The 22089-nt window shown below is 42.6% G+C and overlaps 2 protein-coding genes across 2 annotated transcripts; one reads left to right on the forward strand and one right to left on the reverse strand.

Annotated features, from left to right (window-relative positions):
* The first annotated feature begins 875 nt into the window (after window positions 1-875).
* On the forward strand, window positions 876-12803 carry LOC310779099 (carboxypeptidase Z-like). Its single transcript, XM_083639597.1, has 11 exons — window positions 876-1117; window positions 1586-1615; window positions 2521-2895; window positions 7326-7553; window positions 7647-7876; window positions 8288-8449; window positions 8992-9150; window positions 9531-9663; window positions 10426-10565; window positions 11053-11152; window positions 12101-12803. Exons 1-11 carry the CDS (start codon window positions 1003-1005, stop codon window positions 12451-12453), a joined length of 2025 nt encoding a protein of 674 aa, XP_083495723.1. The 5' UTR covers window positions 876-1002; the 3' UTR covers window positions 12454-12803.
* Window positions 12804-16573: 3770 nt separating this feature from the next.
* LOC310779556 (E3 ubiquitin-protein ligase TRIM21-like) lies at window positions 16574-18220 on the reverse strand (the record flags this gene model as incomplete). Its single annotated transcript, XM_083640080.1, has 1 exon — window positions 16574-18220. The coding sequence occupies one exon, from the start codon at window positions 18218-18220 to the stop codon at window positions 16574-16576; it is 1647 nt and encodes a 548-aa protein (XP_083496206.1).
* Between the last annotated feature and the right edge of the window lie 3869 nt (window positions 18221-22089).

Consider the following 22089-nt stretch of genomic DNA (forward strand, 5'->3'; position numbering starts at 1 on the left):
AGTGGGCCCTTTTGTATTACCTCCATGTTGTGGGCCCCCTAGAGGCCATGTTGGAAGACCTCCACTTAGCTCCAGCGCATTTCCTGCGTCCGACTTCTGTCAACATTGCAAACACAATGGCCACATTTTGTTGTGTACTTAGTGTTCTAACAAAGCATAGAAAAGGAAAGGAAAGCTACAAAGACAGCAAAGGACACTTAATGCAGGTTCATTCATATCTGGTGACTGGTGAGTATTTTGAAGCAGGTGTAACGTTTTCCAAATTAGCTTTTTTATCCACAGAACATTCAACAAGTAAGGCTTACTTTAGCTAGAGAAACACCTCTGAAAGATTGCTAGCTACATAATAAATATAATATAGGATATAGCTGTTATATATCTTCACTACGCTGCCTGGCATTGGGCAACATAAAAGAAGCTCTACACAGCCTACCTGTACCTAGCCCACATAGCTAGCGTTAGCTAGCAAGATTTGTAGCTACTAGTGCTACAGTAGCATGCTAATATGTTGACTCGAAAGTTTGTTTGGCTAAACGAAGGTTAGTGTGTTAACTTCGTTAAAAAGTAAAATCGCTTAAAATCAGCTACTCATACAAAGTTGTCCACGTGTTTATCCTTCAGCATCTAGCGCTAGTTCGAACAAGGTCATGGTCCAACAGTGAACTGACGTTTATTATTATTATTATTATTATTATTATTATTATTATTATTATTATTATTATTATTATTATTATTATTATTATTATTATTATATAGGCCTACAATGCATGAGAGAGAGAGGGGTAGATGTGTGTGCCTGTGCAAAATGCTGCGTAATAAATCGTCGTCGTTTTCACTCAAATCTGCATGCACATTCTGCTGACCTCGGAGTTGTTTCCTCTGTAATTTGATCGTTGGCCGTAATGCCTGTAATGAAGTCGCTTTTGGGGAAGTTCTGGGGAGTTTCGGCAGGCTTGGGAAATTCAACGCAGCCAGAGGGTGTGTGACCGTGTGAGGTGCCACATGAAAATGGGACATACATCGCGGAAAAGGAGCACTATTTTGCTGGTCCTGCTGCAGTTGCCGACTCTTGTTTGGTGCGCTCCTCCGCGATGCGACCCAGAATCCGAATTCCTAGGTAAAGTTATCAGGCTTCATATGAATACAACGTGCATAATATGGACCTGCTGCAGAAATTAGACGAGACATCATTTGATTTGCAGGCTGAGGCTACATAACTTTTCCGGATACAACAGCCTTCATACAGTAAGGTTACTGAAGAAAGTTGGTGTGTAATCAATCCACCTTGTAGAAAAACTTGATGATAAAATAACAGATAGATGGATAGATGTACCAGCCTGCATGCCTTTTAGATGAAACGCATGCTTTTCAGCCTTCACTTCATAAATGTTACAGTATAATCCAGTGAAAAATCCCAAACATTTTGGGATTTAATGAGACTTTAGTGACAGACAGGCATTTCAGCTGTTGGAGCTAGAGGTTTATCAGCACATTTTCTTGTATGCAGTAAAACCGTTACAGAAGCTATTAGTGCCATCTAGTGTCTGCCACATGACAGTTACTAACATACCGATGTGTGCTGCAGGGCGATGCAAGCCAACAGCTGAAGAAAAACGTGAGTATTCTTCCGTTTGCAGGAAGAGGAGTCTGGCAAGCGAGACTACAGGAAGAGTGGTGTACTGTTTGGCATCATAATGTAACGTTAGCTGACTACTTCTTCTCTGTTAGGCCTAACTCTTTTGAATGATACAAATTACTGTCTTAGGTCTCCTCACCTGTGACATTTCGAGCCCATGACGAATTATGTTTTGATGACGGTTGTAAATCACTGACTATAAAATCTGACTTTTAACACTGATGCATTAGCCCTTGCTGGTATGGATCATAAGTCACACTTCCATTAAATAGTCTTAATGGGATCTGGCATAACGCCATAAACCCATCAGGTGTATTTATAGATGATCAATGGCAGTATGAAATATTAAAATTCTAATTTCCAGAGATAATAGAGATATTTCGCACTCGGCGATTGAAGACAGTACAGCAAGGTACATGATTATGCTCGAGAGATGGTGAAACATACTTTGATCCCTGAAAATGTGATTGATACATTTTGAATTGATATTAGTTGTTATTTAAAAGTACAGTAAATAACTGTTTCTTAATCTTCACTGCACTTAAGCCTGCGGTGGAGTCAGTTTAAGCTAGAGGAGCAGATGAGGATAATTTACAAAATGGCTTGGTAGTATAAACCTTGTTTCTTTTTTTGGGGGGGGGGGGGGGGGTCCCCAGCAAAAAGGAGGATAATTTATTTTCACTATAATTCCATCGAGAAGTAGTACAGTGACAATGTATGACTATTTTGGTCATGGGTTTCCTAAACTTTCTGTAATAAAACATTTAAAAGCAAAAATCGTATCAGATGGGGGACCCTGGGGCAAGATTGACATGGAAACTTTGAGAACCACTGACTTAGCTTACGGCGCAATCTCTCTGAACTGCCTTTTTTTTTACCCCCAGCCAAATGCACAGAAATGTTGCTGTCCTACTGTGATGACATGGCTTACAACCAGATCATGTTCCCCAACATCGTCGGCCACAGGACGCGTGAAGAGGTGGAGCTGGGCACAGAGTACCTCCTGCTGAGCGTGGTGGAGTCTCTGCTGGGCGGAGAGTGCACCCCGGACATCCGCATGCTGGGCTGCTCGGTGCTGGCCCCGCGCTGCGAGAAGGGCCGCGCGCTCAGGCCCTGCCGCAGCACCTGCGACTCGGTGCGCAAGAGCTGCGCCCACGCTTTTGATGGAATAGACATGGCCTGGCCCTACTTCCTGGACTGCGATCGCTTCTTCGTCAGTGACCAGGAGGGCTGTTACAACCCCCTAGAGGGCCTCAGAGGTAAGGACTGCAGGTGCTTATCACTGGTATGGTGACCCTGTCCTTAAAGTCCCCATGAAATGAACTGCCATTACTTTTATTTCCTGGAAAACTGTGTATATTTAATGGTGACCTCGTGCTGCACCAGTAGGCGTAAATATAAATTACAACCATAAAATGGGGCGGCTGTAGAGCAGGTCGTCCACTAATCGGAAGGTTGATGGTTCGATCCCCGGCTCCTCCAGTCCGCATGTCGAAGTGTCCTTGGGCAAGACACTGAACCCCAAATTCTCCCAATGGTTGTGCCAGCACCCTGCGTGGCAGCTGGTCGCCTTCAGTGTGTGAATGGGTGAATGTAGGCACATTGTAAAGCGCTTTGGATAAAAGCGCTATATAAATGCAGTCCATTTACCATTTACCATTAAAACCATCGCATATGTTTGAGAAATCTCTCCCCTCATTATAAATACTACAATACTTTATACTAGTGCCCGACTGATACTGGATTTTTGGGGCTGATACCGATATTGGGGAGTAAAAAAAATCCAACATCGATATATCGGCCGATATTCCTATATTATATAAACACATTATATTACACCTTTTTTGCAATGATCCCTCAAATATTACACACTTGACAAAGATATGACTTGACATGACTTGAGATACGTAATGTAGGCAGGATATTTTACAGTTTAACAATAAACGTCATTGTCCAAAATGACATCAATGCAATGAAACGGTAAACTTCACTGGGAATTTAATAATGATAAAAAACTAGAAATACAAAAACACAAATTGAACAAGTGGTCTCGACCTAGTTTCAAGATGAAGACCAGACACGCTGCCTCGCACCACGCGCAATCCTAGTGACCTCACCTCACCATGTAATCCTAGTGTGACGAGCACAAGTGTAATCCCAGTGTGACGTCCGCGTGACGCACTTGCCTATATGACGCCGATAATGTCGTCAGTGCCGAGGCTATGACGTAGCAGTATTTATAGCCATGCTCTGTGGGTCATCGTCCTCTTTCCCTGATCTTCTGGTCGCGGTACCCAAGCTGATCGCATCCCATTCTCTGAAAGCTGCGTTTCGACCCACCCACCTCCCCAGGCCATCACCAATGTCTTGACTCCTGAAGAATCCCCTACGGGGGGGGATTCTCTATTCTAGTCCGAGCAGATGCCCTCTCTCACCGCAAGAAGATAGTCCGAGCAGATGCCCTCTCTCACCGCAAGAAGATAGTCCGAGCAGATGCCCTCTCTCACCGCAAGAAGATAGTCCGAGCAGATGCCCTCTCTCACCGCAAGAAGAGAGGCATCTTAGCGCGGAGTCGAGTTGGTTATCAGCCGATAATATTGGCCCCGATATATCGGTTTGGCTCTACTTTACACATACTACATCTACAGCACTACGCAGAAATGCCTAGTGTATGGGCAATTTAGAGTCTTCTGTTCACCTGACCTGCATGACTTTGGACATTATGGGGTGTTGTGAATAAAATTATCACTCGGTGTCGGCAGTCTTGAGTTTCAAGAGAGCCTTCTGTCTCCTTGCAGATTGTCAGCAAGTCATCTGGTTTGTATACATGCCCATGTGGTGCGCCTCAAAATGCACTTAAATTGTTATTGGTGAATGGGGAATGCCTCCTTTCTCACATAAACCCTCATTTTATGTGGTTATTTTCATGTGTTTTCATTTCTCCAGTACCTTTTTAAAAAATGTCTTAGGTTTGCCCATAAAGTGTACTTGTTTGTCATTATATACGGCGGAAACTCTAAAAGCTATATAAACTCTTGAAGAGTGAACATTAGCTTTCCAAAACAGACCAAAAAAATGCTATTCTGTCCCCCCTCATAACTTTGACGGCATCATCATCATCTGTGAGCCATATGAGAGAAGAAACATGGCATGTCCGCTGTCCACAGAAGGAACTGATTTGAACCTCATCGCCTCGTCATTTAAGCGTAGAAAATGATCATAAAAGTGTCTCAGATACTGAAAATCAGACAATGAAATTAAGTAGATTTGATCTGCTCCACTGTAAGAGTGCGACACTCTTTTAGTGTTGTGTGAAACTGTTTTCTCCAAGCAGAATTTGGTTCAGATGTCTGGCAACCCCTTGGGCCTGGATAATTATTCCCATACTCATATTAATTTCAAACGGATGGCCTTGTTGCTGTTTTGACTTTATTTGAGTTCAACCCCTTTGTTTCTTATCTGGTAACTACACATTTCAAGTTGACAAATTAGATATCGGAGTCCAAGAAACTAGAAACATTCATACAGTACTGTATACCCAGGGGTGCCCTATAATATGTATGTTAACTGGGGAAGTTAGTGAGATGTGGGTAGGGTAGGCAACCTGCGGCTCTGGAGCAGCTAGTTCCAGTGGTTCCCTGTGGCTTTTACAAAAAATGGAATATATGAAAATGAATCATGCATGTTTTTTTTATTAACTAATTGATGTAGGCCTAAACTGATTCTTACATTCTCCAATTGTAAAAATGTATACACTGAATTAAAAAAGAAAAAGTTTCAACATTTCAGTCAACTAAAATGTGTGTAATGCTAGTTTTGTGGCAGCTCGAGGAGATAGTACTGTAAGGAATGCAAAGCCGTTCATGTAGGGTGAATACATGAAAGAATGGGTCATTAAAATATCAGAGCATTAGTATTCTCAGACTTCAAAAACAAAATTTGGATAGTTCAGAAAATTAAAGATATACCCCTCTCTCCACCAAGACCGTCAAAGACATGCTCATTTAGGGTGTATTCACAGCTATCTCGTTTGGAGCAGTTGTTCCGAAACAGAGAGCGTTTTCCCCCTTGGTGTGGTTCGTTTGGGGGAGTGTGAACACAGCAATCGCACTCGGATGCGGGACAAAACAAGCGGAGCGAGATCGCCAAGAAAGGGTGGTCTCGGTCCGCTTTAAACGAACTCTGGTGCGGTTCGTTTGTGGTGAGAACGTGATCCGCCACAACTGCAGGAAACAGTGCGCATTTTGGGATAAACCAGCTGCCGTAGTCAGCTGCGCTGTGCGTAATGGCCTGAAGAACGAGCATTTTTATCGTTTAAAAACATCTTCATTCAGATCCTGTTTTGGCGACTTGTGACTTGCATGGATAAACTTTGGGGGATTTTTGGATCATCACATGATCAGAGCAGTTTGAACTCAATCAACTTACCTCTGGTCTCCATTCAATAAATGAAAACAAGTCATGGTAATCAGAGCCAGCCTTCTTTGTGATAAGATTGTCTGGTTCAATCAGACAATCAGACTGATTGCATGTCTTCCTCGAAATGTCCGTAGGCTATTATTAAATTATTTATTAATATTTTATTCCTGACAGGACAGGTGTTCATATAGCCTATGTGTAGACTAATCCTCTGAAGTCTCCGTGATAGTAATAGCAGATCGAAGTTTTTTTTTAAATCTTTGATCTTCTATCTCCAAATTCCAGATAGCCTAAATAGGCAAAATAAATACATAGGCTTACATAGGCTACATAGCCTACATAAATACATAAATAAATAACTTTCTCCCTCTCTCTCTCTCTCTCTCTCTCTCTCTCCCGATCCGTCCCTCTTTCTTTCTCTCTCTCTCTCTCTCTCCTCACACGGGGCACGCCCAACGTAGCAATGTAGGTCTAACAAAACGCATTCTTATAATCATATAGGAAAATCTCTGGGAATTATTTTTTCCATCCCGAGAGGCTATTAGCCTACCGGAGTGTCTCCTTGCCAATCCAGGAGGCTTGGCAATACTATTTGGACCGTTTGATTTGTGGCTGTGTGAACACAAACGAACCAAGGCACAAATGCAACAATTGTATCAATTAAGTACCTGAATCGGAACAAAGCAAACGACCTACAGGTGTGAATACACCCTTAGACCTATTAGTAATTATTATTATTTATAAGGCTCAAATATGTTTTTGCGGCTCCAGACATATTTTTCTATTTACTTTTGGTCAAAAATGGGTATTTTTATAGTCATATTTTTCTACAATTACCACATAAAAGGGGTTCAGAAGAAGCTAAGGAGTATGGCAGCCACACTAATCTCCCAGGGTATATGATGGATACAATCTTATACAGTATGTTGTTTAAAGTAGTACCAAGGTTCAATATGTGGTCCATGTGGTTTTTTCGAGCTATTAAAGATTGTTACAGGTGTAAAAATGGGTGTGAATGTAAAAATGGGGGCATTAGGTTGTATTAGCTGAAGTAAGTCCCACATATTTTTCACACATTTTCTTATTGGTTTCTTCTGTACATACCAGACTCTCACATCAGCCTATTTATAGCCTGGCCAGCCTACAAGAATGGAGACAGCTTCCTCGCTTTATTGATGCATGATCTTGTGGACCGCTGTCTGTTAGTGTTGGAGGAGCCTAAATAACACTGTTGCAAAAGGGATAAATCATCTCATATATTTCTTTACAGCAGAGCAAGGGATGGAAGCCATTGAAAGCACTGCTAACGTTCCTGTTGAGCAGCCCTCTACCATGATCCAGTTCACCTATCACTCCAACGCTCAGATGATCAACATCATGAAGAAGACGGAGGCTCGATGCTCCAACATAGCCACTACCTACAGCATCGGCCGCAGTCTGGAGGGCAAGGACCTCCTTGTGATTGAGTTCTCCAACAACCCCGGTGAACATGAGCTGCGTAAGTAATGCTTTTTAAACGGTGAATTCAGCAGCCTTTTGGCTATTGAAAGAGACGTTCTAATAAGAATCAGTTGAATGTGTCCCTCTGTAGTTGAACCCGAGGTGAAGTACATTGGCAACATCCATGGAAATGAAGTCATGGGCCGCCAGCTGCTGATCTACTTGGTTCAGTACCTGTGTTCGGAGTATCTTCTGGGGAACAAGCGCATCCAGACTCTCGTCAACAACACCCGCATCCACATCCTGCCCTCCATGAACCCCGACGGCTACGTGATGGCTGCCTCCGGGGGCCAGGACAGCAACTACGCTGATGACGAGGAGGTCCGATTTCCACTCGTACACGTACACATAAAAAAATAAAATATATATTTCTTTTTTCATTTTTGTTGTTTATTTTTAAAACACTGGCAAATTGGAAAACCAACCAAAATGAAGAATCTTCTCAGTACCTTAATAATCCAAAACATACATTGTGAAATATTCAAGTTAAAGAGAATGTTGAAACGGATATCGGCAACACATTTACATTGAATACCTTGAAATACATGTACCGAGGTTTGTTCAGAATATGAAATGTAATTTGCTGTTATGATGCAGCCACAAGAAAATTCCATCAAATTGCTTTGATGATATTGCTCCATTAATATTGTCCGAAATGTTTTGATCATTTCATGAACATATATATGTAATTATCACACCTAATCTCACCTATCAAACCTGTGAATTCCACAGAGCCCCAGGTATGATAGCTGGAACATTGGCCGAACCAACGCCCAGAGCATCGACCTGAACAGAAACTTTCCCGATTTGACATCTGTCGCTTACGGCCGGCGCAGACTCAAGGGCTACCGCACCGACCACATCCCAATCCCAGACTATTACTGGTTTGGTAAGGTACAGTATGAATCCTTATCCCATATACGTATACATATAAGTACGTACACTATGTCCTCTATCAGTTATGATGTTTCCTGGCCTAATGGGTGACATCCTTGAGGAAGCCATTATGTGACCTGCTCTATCAAAATCAGTCACATTGACCCCCAAAACACATTTTGAGTTTTATACACTGTTGGAAAGAGGAGTTTGTACTCCAAAGATTGAGTGACCGCTTTATGTCATGACTCATGACTGTTTCCAAACTGTTTTTGAGAAAAACGACCTCAAATATTGACAACATAGGCTAGTTCTGCTCGTAACTCTACATTTATTCAAAACTATATTTAACATTTGAATTTCACAACAATCTTTACACAGAATGAAAGCCAAGGCTTTATTTTGTTAAAATCTGGTGAAACAGCCCAAAAAATAAAATCACGTTTCCACGGGCCAGTGCTGCATGTGACTGATTTGGTCAGAGCAGGTCACATACAGTATGTCGTTTTATTTCCATCATCTGGACTTGCGTCTGAATGAGTGTGAATGCTGCACTGCAGGTCGCACCAGAGACCTACGCTGTCATGAAATGGATGCGCTCCATCCCGTTCGTGCTCTCCGCTAACTTCCACGGTGGAGACCTGGTGGTGTCGTACCCCTACGATCTCTCCAAGCACCCTCTGCAACGCATCATGTTCTCCCCCACTCCAGACGATCAGGTCAACAGGCTCCTTCAATCACATAACACTCATGTTCACAGAATATTAATAGTCTGGTGTCTGTTTCTAATGTGTGAATTTGATGGCTGTGTGTGTGTGGCTTTGTTAGCAAAAACAATTTACTATTCAGGAATTAGGTGATATGAAAACAAGTAATAATTGTACAAATGATGTACTGTGAACGACACACCATCAGTAATTCATCTCGATTGTCCTTCAAAAGGCAGCTCTTCCTGAATGCTTTCTTTGATCGTCTCTCATGAAAACCATAATCAATAGCTTTAAACTGATAATGTAAGTACCTGAGTTAACTCGATGTGTAGCGTATCAGGTTTAATGTTCTTCACCAGCAAAGTAATCCATTGGTTTGAACTCCGTAGGTATTCAAACTTCTCGCAAGAACCTATGCAAATGCCCATGAAACAATGTCAAATGGCAGTCAGTGGTGTGGAACATCTCTTGACAGTCAAGGAGGAATTATTAATGGAGCCCAGTGGTACAGCTTTTCAGGTGGTAAGTAAAAAACAAACAACAACAACAACAACATGCCACAACAAGGGTTGTATACTCGTGTTGCTGTGTTGTCAAATCCGACTGGCTCAAAAACGCCAGTGAAATGTTAGCTGGTGCCACTAGAGGCTGCTCTAAGACCAGTTATTCTTAATTTGATCAAGCTCTGAGTAGTAAAGGGCCAAAGGGAAGTCAAGGGGAAGTGTCAGAATCATGGATTCCTGTGTAAAGCAGTGTTGAGGGTAACACATTACAAAAGTAGCATATTACATGTGATATATTACTTTTAGCAGTAACTCGGTAATATAACAAGAACATAATAACATAGTAACATAATAGGATTTCAGTAATATTATACACAAGTTACAAATTTAATTTATTTTTTATTTTATCAAAGCACATTTAAATAAAGATACAATAATTTCCTAATTAAATTGTATGTTTTTATGCAAATAACCAATAGATGACCATAACAAAGGAAAAGGGTAACATTTAGAATTTTGGACGGTTTACACTGACTTCAAGACGGTTGAAATTCTTTTTCGGGATGGTTCTGGCGCAGCGATGTCATTCTGCTACTGCTGTTATTTTGGTGAAAGTAATGCAAAAGTAGTGTAATAAGTAACGAGTTAGTCTACACAGACACAGACAGTAAGTAGCTTGTTACTTTCAAATGAGAGTACCGGTAACTATTAATATGTAGTATATTACACTTTGAAAGTAACTTGCCCAACACTGGTGTAAAGCATACTTTTTTTTGGCCAGGTATGCAGGACTTCAACTATCTCCACACCAACTGTTTTGAGGTGACTGTGGAGCTGGGCTGTGATAAGTTCCCCGCTGAAGAGGAGCTGTATTCAGGCTGGCACGAAAACAAGGAGGCGTTACTCACATTTCTGGAGGCAGTAAGAACAAGTGATCATATTCTGTTCAAGGCATTTTGCTGTAACCTGCACAGTTTGGGAGGCTACCCAACCATAAGCATAGGATATGTGGTTTACATATACTTATACAATACTTTTTATAACGGTCACTCTACATCACACTTATTGTATATAATGTAAAGAGCAGTTGACTTGTTTTATGTACCTCTGCTCACTGTCCTTGTTTGTTCTAGCTTGTATGTGCTTGTATGTATACATTTTCTTTGTCCCTTGTAAGTATATTTAGATCAACATATACCAGAGTCAAATGCCTTGTATGTCTAGATACCTGGTCAATAAAGCTGATTCTGAGGATGATACATTACTGGAGTTGATTGACTTGTATCATAATTCAAGAATAGTTTGAGTTGGTATTAGATGGTGAAGTCTGTTTAATTCATAACTGTAGTATATGCAAATGAAATGACTTGTTTGTAAATGATTTGTCTTGTGTGGTGTTGTTCCACAGGCCCATCGTGGTATCAAAGGCTTAGTAAAAGACGAGGATGGAAATGGGATCAAAGGTGCAACAGTAGCAGTCAGAGGAATAAGACACGACATTACCACAGGTAACAACACCACAGGTAACAACACCACAGGTAACATTACCACAGGTAATAACGCCACAGGTAACAACACCACAGGTAACATTACCACAGGTAACATTACCACAGGTAACATTACCACAGGTAATAACGCCACAGGTAACAACACCACAGGTAACAACACCACAGGTAACAACACCACAGGTAACAACACCACAGGTAACAACACCACAGGTAACATTACCACAGGTAATAACGCCACAGGTAACAACACCACAGGTAACATTACCACAGGTAACATTACCACAGGTAACATTACCACAGGTAACAACACCACAGGTAACATTACCACAGGTAACAACACCACAGGTAACAACACCACAGGTTGCATTACCACAGGTAACATTACCACAGGTAACAACACCACCGGTAACATTACCACAGGTAACAACACCACAGGTAACATTACCACAGGTAACAACACCACCGGTAACATTACCACAGGTAACAACACCACAGGTAACATTACCACAGGTAACAACACCACAGGTAACATTACTACAGGTAACATTACCACAGGTAACAACACCACAGGTAACAACACCACCGGTAACAACACCACCGGTAACAACACCACAGGTAACATTACCACAGGTAACATTACCACAGGTAACAACATTACAGGTAACATTACCACAGGTAACAACACCACCGGTAACATTACCACAGGTAACAACACCACAGGTAACATTACCACAGGTAACAACACCAGCAACAAATTGTGCCATTTTTGCAGAGGAATGCTTTTCTAATCCACAGTCTGGTTCTTTGCCAAGTCCTGGCATATACAGTATCAGTACACTATGGGCAATGTGAGAACTTTGTTTTGAGTGGAAAAACAGTGCGGTCCAATTCAATATGATAGGCCTGTGACCTGTAAGTCCAACACACAGCCTCTCCCTTCCTCCCCAGCGGAAAACGGAGACTACTGGCGCCTTCTCACTCCTGGCATCCACATCCTCTCAGCCTCGGCCCCAGGCTACAGCAGAGCTATGAAGAAGGTCCACCTGCCCGCTCGCATGAGCAGAGCCGGCCGAGTGGACTTTGTGTTGCAGAAAGCCGTGCCGGAGCCCGACGCAGAGGACGACTACACCCTCCCGTCCATGGGCACCTACGAGCGCTTTGACCCTTACAACCAGTTTGAGCGCTACGCCGCGGCCGAAGGGGTCCAGACCCAGGAGCAAAGGACGGAGAAGCCCTGGTGGTGGAACTACTTTGTCAGCTCGGGAGGCAGCACCCCCACCTGGCTGCTCAAACACTATTAGAGAGCAGTTTGGCCACTCTTCCCTCAGTATACACACAACACAAGCCAGGCTATCATTTAAATCACACAATGTTTATTGTTGGCGTTAAGGTGCAGAAAAGTGGAAAAGCTAGTTGGCTGGCCATCAAGTTAGCTTTCGCATATTTTCCTATTATATGCTGTGCTTTGTGCCATGTTCATGATAACATCATGCCAGCTGCAGTAAGCCAGTCTTGACTAAGCCACCCTTTTTTCTTACAAGCCTTTGCCTTGACAATCACTGTTTCTCTTTATGACCCTGATGAAATACAAGGATGTTAAAGACTTATATTTGTACTTACAACTCAACATAAATAAAGAACTTGTGTTTACTGTCAATACAGTTATTGGTATATATAGTCACAATTTCTTGTAAGGTAAATCTAACCTCACTTGTCTTATAAATATCCTGTAATTAAACTGAAAAACTTTACTCAGATATTTTTTATTTATTCAAAATTACCCACTTTCAATGCCGGCTGGAAGGCGGTAATGTAGCAAAATGGCCACTAAGGGGCAGGCTAATCCTTCTGGTCCAAGTTACTTTTAGAAACCATGGGATCTATTTAACAGACCTATACTATGATCAGATCTACTCCTGTGCAGGTCTGTCATGACACATTGTGCGGAGTCAGGCTTTGATAGGTTTAAAAGGTTTTCTGTCACTTATCTGTCACAGTGTTTCCCAACCCTGGTCTGTGGGAATGACAGCTTTCAGTGGTTACTTACTGTATAGCAGCCTCTGATTAAAGCAGATGAACAAAAACAAGGTGATTCATCATAGAATGAGTTCATTTTAATGGTGAAAAAATACAGATTGAAATGATCACAGTAATTCTTACACATAGTAGTAATTTGCACAATTTTAATTATTAAATTAATTACAACAAACAATATATAGTAGGATATATGCATAAAGAGGGTAACTATTAACATTGAGGGATGAATTTAGAATCAAGGTGCTGCATTATGCAGAACGATGCCATATTAAGTCGCCTTTGGAAAATGTTTCTCTGCAGGGTGAAACCAAAATGCACATGCAAAATGTAAAAATTTAAAGTACAACGTACAAGTACATTTAATCATTTGACCATAAATTTGAGTCAAAAGAGATGTATAGCATTTGACAGTAGGCCCATTGTGATTTAATGGCCTGGTTAATCCAGGGCCATCAATGAATTTTACCTCCCACACATCTGAGCAAGAATTATGTTTTGTAAACTTTAAATCCAAACCTAATTTATGTTTGTGTATATTTCCAGCTGTCAGCTTTCTTGACGAGCTAATCTCCAGTTTACTGCCTGCTGTGGAAAGCTCGTTGGGCATCGACCTGTACGGTTCATGATGACGCCACAGCCCGAAATGGAACCAACAGGCAACTTATTGGACTGAATGAGGTAAGAATCATTTTTAATCATGAAAAAAAAAAGTATATTTAAATAGCGCTAAACAGGCCAAAATGAACATTGGAGAATGAAGTGTAAAATAAAATGTGTTATCACAGAGTAGAAAGGTTTGGAGTGTGGGCTACTAAAAAGAAGGTAGCCTCAGAACCAAGTGAAGTGAAGGCAACAGCATGAAATTGACAGACAATTGCGAAGGCAGCTTGCAACTTTAAAGTAATGGAGATATGTTCAAGAAGATGACAAAGACACAAGTTACAAAACCATAGATGAGAGATTAGATTAAGCTTTCTCTAGACATCCTAACAATGTAAGAGCCAGAGCACCAAATGGATGTTAAAGCACCACAATGTGAAAGTATGTAGCCTACTGTAGTACAAAGTCAACCCCAGGATCCAAGTGAACCAAAGCTGATAGATAAATAAATAGCTCTTGAGATTTTTGTGGAAGGCCGTGAAAGTCGCAAGGGAGAAGCACCCCCTGATCAAGATGGAGGAATTTTTTGGACAGAAAGAAAAGTTAATTTGGTGAACGACTAAATGACAAGTTAGTGCAAAAATCATGAATAACAGGCTTCTCAGATTTTACAATACAAACCGCAGAATGGAGACCACCATATTGTATCTCTAGACCTGGGAAATACATTTGTCTCTGTACCACACAACTCCCAATGGTTAGCTTTCAATTTCTTTAGACTACCAAACAACACACACACGCACACACACACAGGCACAAACAGAATCTGGTTCAAGTCTAATATATTTCTAAGACCCACATGTCTGCTTCACAATAGTGGGATTTAGCAAGGCATGGCAGCACGTGGAAATTGTCAGGGCGGACATTATTATATTATATATTATATTATATATTATTATAAGGGAGGACAATGTTCTTCATTAGGAAATGCCAATAGCCCCTCAGTGTCTTAGCAACCTCTAGCCTAACAGGGGAATTAAAATGTAGTTCAGTTAGATTGGAGCTGACGCCACATTATGAAGACACAACAGTAACAAGTTTAGTGTCTAGTTTAACAACTGGGCGAAAGTGGACCTAAAGAAGCAATTGAGAAAGCATATTCAGCCCTTAAACACAGGATGTTGTGGGTCAGGTGCAACAGACAGTGGAGAGGCCTTGCAGGCTTTTCCCTGCATAGAGAAACTTTTGGCGCCCCAAAGAAGTTTAACCATGGGGCACGGTGGCGCAGTGGTAGCACTGTCACCTCACAGCCGGAAAGTCCTGGGTTCGATTCCTGCCTGGGACGCTGTGGGCGCTGAGGGTGTGTCCCCATCCCCATGTCCTCAGTGCCTACGGCCCAGGTGGGCTCGTCAAAAGGGCCTTTCTGTGTGGAGTTTGCATGTTCTCCCCGTGCTCCCCTGGGGTTTTCTCCAGATAGGAACCCCCGCTAAAAACATGCAAAAGAAATGTGGAATGCCACAGTCCGTCACAGGTGGAGTGACCAGACTGAGGTCACCACAGTCCGTCACAGGCGGAGTGACCAGACTGAGGTCACCACAGTCCGTCACAGACGGAGTGACCAGACTGAGGTCACCACAGTCCGTCACAGACGGAGTGACCACTGCAGACTGAGGTCACCACAGTCCGTCACAGACGGAGTGACCAGACTGAGGTCACCACAGTCCGTCACAGGCCGAGTGACCACTGCAGACTGAGGTCACCACAGTCCGTCACAGACGGAGTGACCAGACTGAGGTCACCACAGTCCGTCACAGACGGAGTGACCACTGCAGACTGAGGTCAAACCCGAACCGAGCACCATGCATCACACTCTTAACAGGCATGACTGGCCTGTGCCATTCTCTGCCTAAGCAAATGACTTGTTGGACTTGTCACATGCTGTTCAGCTAGCATAGGACAATCCTCTGTGGGCTTGACTCTCCTGGCTTCTCTGCGACCTGTTCCCCAAGCTACCCATGTGAGGTGGGGTGCTGGGTCACTGGGGAGGCTGAGAAAGTAGCATAAAGCTGCCCTAAACTGCCATGTTGTATTAGCATTTCCTTGCTGTCAAGTAGGTACGCAATGCCTCATTTCAGTTCAGTGAACCTGCTCTCTGTTCTCATAGAAGCTGTAATGTGCTTATGTCCCTCTTCGAGATCAGTACGTGACCATGAGTTTTAAAAGCTCAAGCCAGCATGTGCATATAGTGCCCACCTGTGGTTATTTCACAGATATTTTTATCGTGATAAGTGCTGTCTTTTCCTGATTTTAAAGGCTGTGATGTAATTTTCTGAACTTACCAGACTTTTCTAGCTGTTCTATTATCAACGTTTTTTAGCGGGGGGTTCCTATCTGGAGGATAGTGTTCCCCGGGGAGAACATGCAAACTCCACACAGAAAGGCCCCTTTTCATGATAAAACTAAATAATTTTGCCAAGAAGAAAGGTAAAGACACAAGTTACATTAATAGGTACTGGGCTTTTTTTTCTCTTTTCCCCCCCTCCACCGATAGGGAGTTTGTCTAATTCTTCTCTCAGTGGAGAGCTCCATTGAAAGAACAAATTCATCTTCAGATGTGCTTAAAACTGTTCAGTGTTTCCCCCCCCCTGTTGTTTATAATAAAAAAATTAACATATAGAATGGCTATAACAGACCTGAAAAAAGCATGTGTAATTTTGTTATCTTAAATGACAATGTTTTGTTATCTTAAATGACAATGAATCCCGAGAAAAACAAATGAATGGTCTAATCTGTCTGATTGACAGGAGAGATGGTCAGAGGGGTGGAGATTTTACCATCATAGTTAAGATCGGGACTGAAGTATGGGTAGAGTTTCTCAGTGAAGGTGCAGCCAGTAAAGGAGTAGATAAGAGCTGCAGCATCTACGTCATAAAAGGAGACCAGACCCTCCTCATAATCCACAAACACCCCCACCTTCTGAGGCTTCGTCTTCAGAGAGAGGAGGACAGGAGGACCAGCATGAGCTGTGTACTCATTTCCATCCCTCAACACCATAGCCCAGAAGCCATTCTCTGGGCCCAGTGTGATGTGTCCCTTCCTCTCAATCGACTCTCTGGCTACTCCTAAATCCCACAGAGTATTCCCTTTAACCTGAACCTCATAGTAAAACCTTTCTGAAGAGAAGCTCTGCCTTCCTAAAACACAGCCACAACCAGAAAATCTCTCTGGGTTGTCTGGGAGATTCTTGTGTACACCACCATATTTCACTTGTTTCCCATCATCAGACAGGATGAGTTGGGGAAATGCTGTTTCAGGATCCAGAGTCACATCCACTGCATACTGCTGGACCCTCATCAACTGAACATCAGCACACAGCTTCTCCATCTCTTTCCTGAGAGTGTCCTCCAGCTGAGCCACAGCTCTCCTCACAGTCCCCTCATATGATGAGCGATGGACACTGACCTCTGTCCAGTCCTTGGTGGGTGGAGGAGTGTTGTGGGTGGGGAAGCTTTGGAGGAGGTGGAGGTGGTCTTCAGTTAGTAAGAGCTGCTCCACCTCAGCGGTTCTCTTCATCAGCTCAGAGATCTCCTGTTCCAGCTCTTTGATGAAGCCTTCGGCCTGTTTCTCTGTTGTTTTCTGCTTCTCTTCGATCATCTTAATGAGCTCAGCCTGGCCTCTCTCCACAGACTCCATCAGAGCAGTGAAGACCCGCACACTGTCTGCTATCTCTCTGTCTGCATCTTCCTTGCTGAGCTCTACTGACTGTTTGATCTCCTCAATCTTCAGTCGTCTCCCCTGGATCATCTGCCGGATTTCAGCCTCTGTCTTCCAAATCTCAGCCTTCTTTCCTTCATATTCGTCTTTCAGAGGAACAAAGTGATGTGACTTGTGGTGGTCTGACTCGGTGCAGAGCAGACACACACACATCTGGTCAGTCTTGCAGAACAGCTGGAGTGGTCTATCATGCTCTTTACACCTCCTGCCTTCCAGGTCCTCAACAGGATCGATCAGATTATGTGTTTTGAGGCCTTTGATTCTCTGATGAGGCTCCAGGTGAGTCTCACAGTAGGAGACCAGACACACCAGGCAGGACTTCAGGGCCTTCAGTTTGGTCCCAGTGCAGATGTCACATGGAACTTCTCCTGGTTTGGCACATGGTTGGTCTGAGCAGCTGCTGGCTTTCATCTGAGCTGACTTTCTGAACTGAGCAGCCATCTCAGATATGAAAGTATTGACCTGCAGCTTAGGTCTTCTGTCCAAAACCTCTTTACACATGGGACACTGGCACTGGGCACTAACATCCCAGTGCTGAGTGATACAGTTTTTGCAGAAGTTGTGTCCACATGGTGTGGAGACTGGATTAGTGAACACATCCAGACAGATGGAGCACAGAAACTGATCTTCAGATAGGAGACAGCTGGCAGCAGACATATCTAGACACAGACCAAAAGTGAAAGTGTGAAATAACAATACTGTAACACATAATTCTTGAATATTCATATTGAAACATATCAAAGAAAGATTATTGGAATATTATCAAAACTACTTTAGAGTTATGTACGGTAGTTAAATTGCACTTAGCTGAAAACGTAATTTTCCAAGTATTGCAAAAATGAAAACAGGGAAACATCCCATCTGCTCTCTTTTTAAAACTGGATATATTATCTGCTGTCCTCACCTGTGTATGTCTTAAGACTCTGCTGTATTGTTGAGAAGGCCTGATGAACTTAGATTAATTTATCTTTTGAGAGAGAGAAAGAAAGACTTAACGACCGCAGCAGTGCTGTCACTGAGTTTCACTTCAGGAATATGACATTGAAACGCTTCTAAAGTCAAAGAACTTACATTGATAAGAAATGACGACTAATGTTCCATTCAAAACACAGTTAATCCGCCATTTTGGAGGAGACGCCTCTGATTGGCTGTCATGTTTCTCTGCTGTTGTCCCATTGGCCAAGGAGGTGTTTTTTGAGGCCAAAATGGTGCCAGAGCTGCTATAAAAAAAAGGCATGAGGTTGTTGATTCTTGTCTTCAATAGTCTTTGCTCCTGTCTCTCCAGTGTTGCTCCGCCTGTACTGCTGTAAAAGGAAGTTAATGTTTGTTTTGTAATAAGAGACTTTGGTCTGCTGTATTTATGTCACTCTGCAGTGAATGCATGCCCCGCCGAAACAAATCATACATAAACCATAACCTCAAAATTGTGAAGTGTTTGTGAAGTGTGTGTGTGTGTGTGTGTGTGTGTGTGTGTGTGTGTGTGTTAAAAAAAGTGATGGCAGGGGGGATCTCAGTTCTAATTAATCTATAAACAGGATTGTAACCCACAGCTTGCAGGTACAATCCTCAGTTTACAATTGAGTATATCGCCATTCATTTACTATAAAGCAAGCTATTATCGACATTACTGATTATTATTGATCAAAAATCTCACCACAGTCCGTCACAGGCGGAGTGACCACTGCAGACTGAGGTCACCACAGTCCGTCACATGCCGAGTGACCAGACTGAGGTCACCACAGTCCGTCACAGGCCGAGTGACCAGACTGAGGTCACCAAAGTCCGTCACAGGCCGAGTGACCAGACTGAGGTCACCACAGTCCGTCACAGACGGAGTGACCACTGCAGACTGAGGTCAAACCTGAACCGAGCACCATGCATCACACTCTTAACAGGCATGACTGGCCTGTGCCATTCTCTGCCTAAGCAAATGACTTGTTGGACTTGTCACATGCTGTTCAGCTATAGGACAATCCTCTGTGGGCTTGACTCTCCTGGCTTCTCTGGGACCTGATCCCCAAGCTACCCATGTGAGGTGGGGTGCTGGGTCACTGGGGAGGCTGAGAAAGTAGCATAAAGCTGCCCTAAACTGCCATGTTGTATTAGCATTTCCTTGCTGTCAAGTAGGTACGCAATGCCTCATTTCAGTTCAGTGAACCTGCTCTCTGTTCTCATAGAAGCTGTAATGTGCTTATGTCCCTCTTCGAGATCAGTACGTGACCATGAGTTTTAAAAGCTCAAGCCAGCATGTGCATATAGTGTCCACCTGTGGTTATTTCACAGATATTTTTAAACTTTCATAGTTTCTCTGATCTCATAATATGACTGACATTATGCAACAGCTCACATGAGGCTGTCAAGTTTTGACAATTGTATTATTTGTAAGCACAAGGGAAGAATCCACTGTATCCCTATCATTAGTTGCAGCACAATAATTAAGATGAAAGATTATTTTCATTCAGCAAATCTTACTCTCCAAGACTCTAAGTAGGTTGACAATTGATTTGCTGAAGACTGCAGGATTGTGGCTTCACTGTAAAACATAATTTTCCATGGCTATCACTTTCAAAAATGCCATTTCATTTAGGGGTTAGCTAAGCAGGGCGACCTGCCCTGGTGGTGCATAAACGTGTAGATTCAAATTGTGTAACACCCTCCTCCCCATCTCACCTGTCTCTCCACAATAAAACAATAACATGTATAGAGACAGTCGGCATGTGTGGGAACGCCCACAAAATGTTAAACGGCTGGCGCGCGAGTGGGGTAAAACCACCGATATATCTCATGGGCTGACTCACCAAAAGACGGTGCTGCGGCTCTAAACTACAGGTTTGGCGGTTCTAGAGCAGAACACAAGACGTCTGCTCAGATTTGAGTTTACTGCGGTGGTTAAATCCCCGATCGTGTCTGCCTGGGCTGGGCTATCAGCTAAATTCTAACTTTGCTGAATGGATAGAATGGGGGTTTTTACCCCACCCTGACCACGGCCCCAGCCAGGCTGAGCCAGCTAACCCAGCGTCTATTGTGGGCGTTCCTAGAGCCTGTATGGGCGTTCCCAGACATGCCGACTGTCTCTATTTCTAATGTGCCGTAGAAAACAATTTTCAACTGAAGAATTAAATGAAGCCATTTTCATCTCAATTTACCTGTCTAGGAGAAAACAAGCCCAGATACTGTGCAGACCCACAGCGCTCCCTCTAGAGGCCATCTAACGAAGCGCATCACCTCACTAAGCGTTCCTACTGACTGCCTGTCTGACCTGAATTTGGCTCCTGATGCACCATGGAAAAATGTATGTATCAACCCCACTCCATGCTTAACATGCACAAAAATAGTCTACTACTCAATTTGCCCGAAGGTTGACTCTGTTCTTACTAATACTAGCAGTTTATATGGGAATACCACTGAGTCTTATTTTCAATAGAGAGCCAAAGTGAACGTCACTTCCTGCTTCATCATGGTACCAGAGATTTTCATCCGCCATTTATTTTCCCATAGACATTTCGTAAAATGGTTATAAAATAGTTTTACTTGTTCAAACCAAACGGTTCAGCTATATTTAGAAACAGCAGAGAACACAGAACATTTCACTCAGACCAAAACGTTAAAACAAAAACATTAAAAAAAAAAAATCTTTAAATCCGTTTTTTTTTTTTTTTAAGTTTTGGTCCGAGTGAAATGTTCTGTGGTCTCTCCCGATTCTAAATATAGCTGAACTGTTTGGTTTGAACAAGTAAAACAATTTTTATAACTATAGAAAATATAACTAGAAAATAAATGGCGGGTGAAAATCTCTGGTACCATGCTGAAGCAGGAAGTGACGTCCACTTTGGCTCTCTATTATGCTATTTCTGTGCCCTGGAACAGTTTGGTCTGTATTAGTGAATGTTCATCCCAAATCCAGAAATGAGAGGAGTGTTTTTATATGACACACCATGTAGTAGATGCAATTCATGTGAGCACAAACGTATTCATTGTTAACAGAGCAGCTCCAGGCTTTCCATCAATAGAACATCACTGACTAGAGTCCCCTCTCTGCTTCTGAGCTTTGGGAAGAGGTTTCCATGTTTACAAATGCTAATTGCTGTAGACCAGGGATGTCAGAGATACGGCCCGCAGGTTTCATCCGGCCCGCGAGATGTTTTGGAATATTAAAAATAAATAAAAAGAATATTATTATTATTATTAAATTTGCACCCCATTATCATGAACTACGTGTGGCTAATAAGCAAGCTAAGAGTTCATTCATAAGTTAATTAACCTGCACTACAAGGAAGTATGTCAGTAGGTCATCAGGTGTAAACAAAGCCGCCATGATGCCACGCTGGAATTGAATCGCGCATTCGGCTACCTACCAAAAAACAAACGAATCAACAAGATGCTGTCGAAAAAGAGAAAGGTTGACACGGAATGCAGGCAGTTTCAAGAGAAATGGAAAGAGCAGTATTTCTTTTGTGAAGTAAATGGGTAAATGAGTCGAATTGATTTTAGTAAAAAAAAAAATCCGGCCCCCATGAGGTCTCAGT

Source organism: Poromitra crassiceps (genome assembly GCF_964638095.1).
Source record: "Poromitra crassiceps genome assembly, chromosome: 7".
Taxonomy (NCBI): domain Eukaryota; kingdom Metazoa; phylum Chordata; class Actinopteri; order Beryciformes; family Melamphaidae; genus Poromitra; species Poromitra crassiceps.